At 33.3% G+C, this 7,297-nt stretch overlaps 1 protein-coding gene across 1 annotated transcript; it reads left to right on the top strand.

The window, feature by feature from the left end:
* Positions 1-1,823: 1,823 nt before the first annotated feature.
* On the top strand, positions 1,824-6,986 carry LOC149411584 (uncharacterized). The gene is made up of 2 exons (XM_089646689.1): positions 1,824-2,388; positions 6,563-6,986. Exons 1-2 carry the CDS (start codon positions 1,824-1,826, stop codon positions 6,847-6,849), a joined length of 852 nt encoding a protein of 283 aa, XP_089502815.1. The 3' UTR covers positions 6,850-6,986.
* The last annotated feature ends 311 nt before the right edge of the window (positions 6,987-7,297 follow it).

Below are 7,297 nucleotides of genomic sequence, written 5' to 3'. Positions count from 1 at the left end.
CATGAGTCTTAAAGAGACCTATGTTGTAGGAGGGAGGAAACACAGAGGCTGGCAATTCGTTCCACAGCCGAGCTGTTGAACTCAAGACCGAGTCGTAGAAGCGACACGTTCTCGTGTGACAAATGTCAACCGTGTACATATGTTGGAGCGCGTTTGGCTTGTTTTTCGATAATGCACCTGTGCCAAACGGATCAATGACGCTAGTTCCTCGGAGCATCTACCATTTTATTACCGGTAGAACAAGCACAGCATACCTACCTGACGCCTGTTCGCTAAAGATTTCAATCCGTTTGTTAAGTTTCTGCACAGAGTCAAGGGTTTTTCAGGTATTTTGGGGCTTTATACCAACAGTGGGGCGCATTTGGGATTTTTACAGTCTTAATCGTATCGAGTTTTCTTTCCTCTCTATTTGTCCAAACTATCGAAGCATCCATTTCATAGTGTTGTGCATTACGCTTAAGTAAGCCTTAATAAGATAACGTTCTAATAGTACAATGTTGGGTTTATATGACTTACCATGACGATTTGAACAAAAGAAATTAACTAAAACCATTTGTTTCATTGAAAAAGTTTCTAATTCGCAGGCTGATTAATTTTACAATAGAATAGAGAAAATAAGAAAAACAATCGTTTAAATACAGCTTCCTAATAAAACAATCAGAGATCAAAATAATTATGAATCGTTTACAGTAAATGCTTGTAGACTAATTTATTTATTTAACGTTTTGTGACACTATGAACAATTAAAGTAATAGAATATTTTTATAAAAACAAAAACAGGAAGCATATTAATCAATCATTTTTATGTTTGGTGATCTCGTATTATAGTGGAAGTACTGAGAAGAAGTTATTTTAAAACGATTTGAAAAATCTATTAGAGAAGATGGTATCAACAATTCCGAATGAAAATATGAAAGAGATAAAGACAGAAAATAGTTTTGTTGATTTTATCTTTTAGATTACTATAATAAGGTTTATAAGAATCAAAAATAATTACTAATAAAAAATTAAAACATTTTTTAATTTTGAATTAATTCGGTAGCACTTTTTCGTAATCAAGAAATAAGTCAAACTTACATAATAAGAAATAAGAAATAAGAAATATTTAAAAAAAATATTAATTAATTAATATGGAGATGTATTATTTAAGAAAATAGATCTGTTAAAAATATATTCGTCAACCAACATTCCCATTTTTTAAAATCCTAAGAAATCGCAAATATTTTTTTTACATAGTCACTGAATACGGAAGAATATATTATGCTTTTAACTGCACCCTTTCAAGTTTCTGAAGTTAAAATGGGAACTTTCTCCAGTAATTGGGGTGAGTCAGTTGTATTATTGGAAAGTGGGATTCTTAGGTGATATATTTCACTTTTTTTAGATTTGGATAAATCGTTTTTTTATTTATCGAATATTAGAAGTTTTTTAAATTCAATTTTTCTCATTCTGGACAAAAATACAATAGCGATGAGGATTTCAAGCATTTTCCTAGCATCATTTTTGTTCTTCTCTAAAATTACAATAAGCGGAAATGAGCGCCCGTGGTCCGAATGTTGTTCATAAATAATGCCTTAATGACTCGACAATTCGGTGCAGCAAAAATAAGAATAATTTCTTCCAACGCACCTCCTTCCCCGGAGATTTTAATTTGCAGGCAGGCCGGTCCATATAAATGAACATTCGGCCACTCACCTGTCAGTATATAAGCGTCCGCAGCTTCAAAACACATATCATTTATAATTCAGTTACAGTTGTGTTAACTAGTGCAAAGTGTGGATCCGCAGAATCCTCCCGTAAACCGCAAATAATCAACTAATACAATGGCGTTTAAATTCGGTGCCAGCAAGGCTTATGTGACCATAATTCTACTGATGCAAGTTGGAGGTATCTTCTCGTCCTCATACAAGATAACACCTGCAGCTGCAACAAGCCAGGTCAAAACTCCGAGCCCGGTGGAATTCTCAGCGAGGTCCTTGGGAACAAACTGTGACACATCGTACAGTCCTACCTGTTTAAAGCTGGACGTTGTTAACTTCTTCGAAAGATTCTCAGAGGCTGGAGACTTCTCTCTGCTACCAGGACTGACCCTAGTGACAGAAGCTGGCGGTGATAAGGGAAAGGTTACTGAGAAGGTTGCAGAACTTGCAAGGAGCTTCCCAAATGAACCAGAGAAGAGGTTGGATTCTTATCTGATGTACAAGATTGGATCCTTCTTCGATAACCATTCCTTGAAGTTCAAGCTTCTGGATGAAGGCGCGAAACTGGATTCTCTGGAGCTGTTCGGAGACTCCGAATTGGGAAGGTCCTCCGAGGGAAGGAAGGGAGGCAAAGGAGGAAAGAAGGGTGGACTTGGAGCAATCATCGCCATGATGATGATGATGAAGGGTGAGCAAAAAAACATGGATTACTATCATTTTTTTAATATCGTCAAACACTTTTGGTGCAGTTGTACAATTGATTCATTTTAAAAATTATTTTCCTAAAAATACTTTTTCGAAAGTTGTAAATTCGTTGATGTTATATTATTTCGCTTTCCTAACCTTAACCAAACTTTAGTATGGAAAAAAAAATCATTTTGTATTAAAATTTTTTAGAGAATATTATTTTTTTCAATACCCGCAGTGCATTTAAAAGCTTGCATAATTACATATAAATAAAAACATGTTCTTAATACATATTTTTTGATAGTAATAATATTCCTATGAATACTAAATTTAATCGCAAACGTGACTTAACTATAATAGAAAAAAGATCATTGATAATTTGAACATACTTGTAAGTAGCTCATATTTATTTGTCGCACATTAAATAATAGATTAAAGTAGGATATTGGCAAAAAATGCAATAAACATGTCCAAAGTGATTTGATGCCGAAGCGTTCATTTTAAAGGGGCTGATGAAGGTAAATAATTTAAGCAATTCAAAAAACTTACATTATTTTTCATGGCATTAAAATACCACGCGGACTGAACAAAAAAACCTTTCTCTTCTGTCAGAATCGTTCAAAGCAGAGCTTCGAAAGCTCAAGATCTACTACAAAATAATAAGTATAATGTCTGTTCTTGAGAGCTCTTCACACCCAAATCTTGCTATTAATATCAAGATGTGAGCCCAACAAATCGGTGGGCGAACTCTTTTTCTTTTACTTTTGTTAGTTTTCCCCCTTGACTGTCAAGACAATTGTTGCCAATTTCGGTATCCATTCCCTCTTTCCAAGACATCGTTTAATAAGTCTATCTATCTTGCAAAAAACTACCAACGTAGCTCTTTATATGGTTACCTTTTTTTACACCAAAATTCAACAAAACTGACACCTTTCAAATATTTTGTAATTCTTTTAGAGAAAGAAAGGATCAAGTTGTTTTAAATTGAACCAAACTTCTTTCATATCATTCCTCTTGTATGTCTATTATGTAGAGCAGGAACCGCTCCCCCCACGTTTTGTGAAAGGGATTTAGCTTTGCACTTGACCAGAAGCAGGCCGTATTCGTTATGCATAGCTGCCACATCAATTAAAACTACTTGGTCGATATTCAGGTCAATTATTGTCGATTTTAATACCGGGCAGTGAAAAAAACTTGCCTGGCCATGGCAAAGAAAGGATGGTCCGACTACGTAGATTAACACCGATTAATTCACAGATTGAACCTGTACGAGAGCAATCTTTTTTATAAGTGGACAGAAAATGATGGATGATTGGTAACACTGTCAAACATTAGATTTATGGGTTAACATTTATGAAAATAAATAATAATACCGACAGACTTTTTGTGTCACATAATTATTTGAGCAGATTCTGTCTGGACTTTATAATATATTAATAATCAAAACGAAACGTGAAAAAAATTTTAACTTCTGAAATCGATATCAATTTACACAATTACCAAAGTTTGCCCAAATTTCTAACATAGTTTGTAAGTAGATATTTTGGGGCTTGGCTTATTACTTTGCATATAAATTAATATTGTAAAGCTCAATGGCTTAGAGTGGAATTAGCAACGCGAGTTGAAAGTAGATTTTTACACCTCGAAAGACAAGACGGAAAAGCATTGAACTTTTGATGACGCCAAAGCTCATCGACTTAGGAACCTTTGAAGCCACCTGACAATAATGGATTCCAGTGAGCATCTATTAATTTTGTTATGTGCCCAGATTGGTCCCACAAGAACAACGGAATAACATTTAATGATGTAACTGGCTACCTACATCATTCGTGTCCAGATATTTTAGATTTAAAAAAAATGGTAAACTCCGAAGGTAAGTTGCCGCAGTTAGAAAACGTGGGAATATTGACCGTCTCGCAAATTGGATCAATTTATTTTAAAGACCAAATGATACACCTGCGCGTGGTTAACTAAATAGCAGGTTACGTTTCGAGGGCAAAATACCACAAATGACTCTGCACACAACAGGCCCTCTTGTCACGATATGTAGGCTCTCATTTAAGCATGCATTTTAAAATGCTACTATGATACAAAAAGTGCTTTTATTGGTCTTAACAGTTTTGTTTTTAAATTAACGACTTTCAAACAAGTTACTTCGTATATTGGACGTTGCTCCATTCGATTCAATGTTTTTAAAATTCATTTGCTTGAGTCTCCGATTTGTTCTCATTGTGGTCTAAATGTTACAGATTTATATTTATTTTTTTATTGAAACGTAGACACCGAAATATAGTACAGTTGTTGCCTAAAGATTGAAGATTGTCAACCTCAGTTAGGGGAAGCCAGCAGAAAAGCAACGTTTTATTTTCACACTAATGAAATATATGTAAATATGTGGTTAACTCCCCCATTTTTCCCATGATACTGACCAATCAAGGAGACCATATTATATACACGGTGACCAGAAACGATTCGGTTTTGCAGTATAACTTTTTGGATTTGATATTTCGTTTTCGAGTAAATCGAGTACGAAGATGACATTTTAGGTGCAATTTGAAAAAAATCGGATAATTTCAACTGATTTAAAATGCTTCGAGGTGTAGACCAGGCTAAAAAAAGTATTTTAATTCTTAAGTTAAAAAAATGAAGAACAAAGTTTTAAAGAAAACCTTAAAAAAGGATTTTGGGTAATCGTGACGTACATTCACCAGTTTCCAATTTGTACTACAAGTTTCCGTACACCGCATATATTTAACCATCTTGTAACAAATGCTTTTTAAAGTAAAACAAAAAAGTGTATCTCAAACTTTCTTCTAACATGTGTTCTATAAATTCACTTTCTTTGCAGAGTGATTCGCAAAAAAATTGGCAAACCTCAATAAAAAAAATTTGGCAATCTCATCTAATGCACCATATATAAATGTTGTTCATTTAATTATTGTCTAAACTAACTTTCAAATTAGCAGAATATTACATTAATTATCTCGGAATATCATATCATCACTTGCCAAGCAACATTTTTTTTAATCGTCCCTCAATTCATATAATTTATTCTTCAAAACATTTCTATATAGCTACCGTAACTGAATTGAAACAATGTAACGTACAACAATTAAAAAACGAGTAATATGTTATGTTTTTACGAATAGTTTTATGTTCGTGTTTCCAGACGCTTTGTATTTTTAAATATTATTATGTTTGTATCTCTTTAGCCTATATAATTTTTGAAACGATGATTGAAATTCGGCGTGTTTCATCTCAAAAATAAATTATGTCAAATTACTAGTTACGACAATGAACTCAAAAAATATATTTTAAAAAAATGGTTATTTCAATCAACATCTTTATCTGATGGATGAAAAATGGAAAGGGGCAAAAAAAACATTAATTAAATATTATATTGGTGTGAATCACAAACATAATACTAATTATATTATCAAACATACTGATTTCGGATGTCAGTGCGTGCGTTAGTTAGCCTACAAAATCTGGTTCACAAATTTGTTTCGAATTTAACCAATATTCAAAATTGGAATCAGCTTTGTCAAGAATTCCGACAATTAATAACTCATTTATCAAGAATTCAGACTATCTCGTGATATTTCAAGTATTGGCACCAGTATTATATAACTACCCCCAAAATTAAATTCTAATTTTTAAAAAGACAATTAAATAATTTTTTCTTCCAATATCATATTATTGGTGGATGATACCTAGTTTAGTTACCTGAATTATTCTTCAAACCTGCGGTTTCAATTTTGGAAATGACAATTAATTTCAAATCAAATTTGATATGCATTGAACGTGAATAATTTCACGCGGGAATAACGCACATCACAGACAACCGAAATTAGTATTTGTTGTTGATAAAATTAATACCTGCCTAAATTTACAACGCTTTTTCAGTTAAGCGAGTTTGATTACTGCCATCTCTGATAAATTGCATGAAACACTTTGTAATAAAAGCTTTAGATAAACTTCACTAGGTGCAAAACGATTTTGTAGAATAAATAAAGTTTTTTACTATCGTACCTCGAGAGAAGATTTTCTCTCTGATTTTGTATTTAATATTTTTTTGACAGTGCATCGAATATACCTATTTACATCTATTTTTTTATCATTGATAACGATCACCAAGTTTCGAACCAAATTAAAATAAATTATTTAATTTTCAGGAACACTCGCATCTCTCGCTCTTGGAGGTCTCGCTCTCCTGGCCGGTAAAGCCCTAATGACCTCTCTCCTCGCCCTGATGCTCTCTGGCATCATCGCCCTCAAGTCCCTCCTCTCGGGAGGCGAGAAGCACTCCACCTACGAGATCCACGCCAAGCCAGTTTACTCACAGACCCACAGCCACTCCTCCAGTCACGAGGACGTGCACGGGGGAGATCACTACGGACATGGATACGGAAGAGCCTTAGATATCCAACTGCCTGAACATCTGAAAAAGAACGAGCCATAAGTTATTACTCAAACAAATCTTTAAAATCAAACATTCAAAATACTGAAAATTGAAAAGCTTACCTACTAATGACGTAATTTACTCTCAAATTGATCAAAAGTTGTTTTTAATTATGTTGTTGACTGTAATACCTATTCAAAAACACGATTGTTTCTTTTCAAAATTACTCATACTTTTTAATAGTTTAGTCAGTTTGAAAGACGATTTCTATGTTGCTTATTTGTTTTTAAATAATAGGATGAGCTAAGTATTTATCAATAGTAGTTACATTACGTTTTGTCGACATGACAAATTTATTGCATTTATTCTTTTTTCAGTTTGTTGTGGGTGTGTTAGATTTTTTTGATATTTCTAAAACCTTCAATCGTAGTCGTTTGTTGGTGATATTTCATTGAATCTTCAAATTCAATACCAACTAATAGTTCAAGAAAATAATTAATTTATTGTT

Source organism: Hesperophylax consimilis, chromosome 25 (genome assembly GCF_061612785.1).
Source record: "Hesperophylax consimilis isolate HC1 chromosome 25, BYU_Hcon_1.0, whole genome shotgun sequence".
In the NCBI taxonomy this organism is placed as follows: Eukaryota; Metazoa; Arthropoda; class Insecta; order Trichoptera; family Limnephilidae; genus Hesperophylax; species Hesperophylax consimilis.
The sequence above is the reverse complement of the archived record's forward strand: the minus strand, read 5'-3'. Positions and strand labels throughout refer to the sequence as shown.

What these genes read in the sequence shown, in the direction of transcription:
- LOC149411584 (XM_089646689.1), top strand. Translation starts at nt 1,824, where the DNA reads ATGGCGTTTAAATTCGGTGCCAGCAAGGCTTATGTGACCATAATTCTA. An exon ending in CATGATGATGATGATGAAGG is followed by an intron (nt 2,389 to 6,562) that starts GTGAGCAAAAAA and finishes TTTAATTTTCAG; the next exon opens with GAACACTCGCATCTCTCGCT.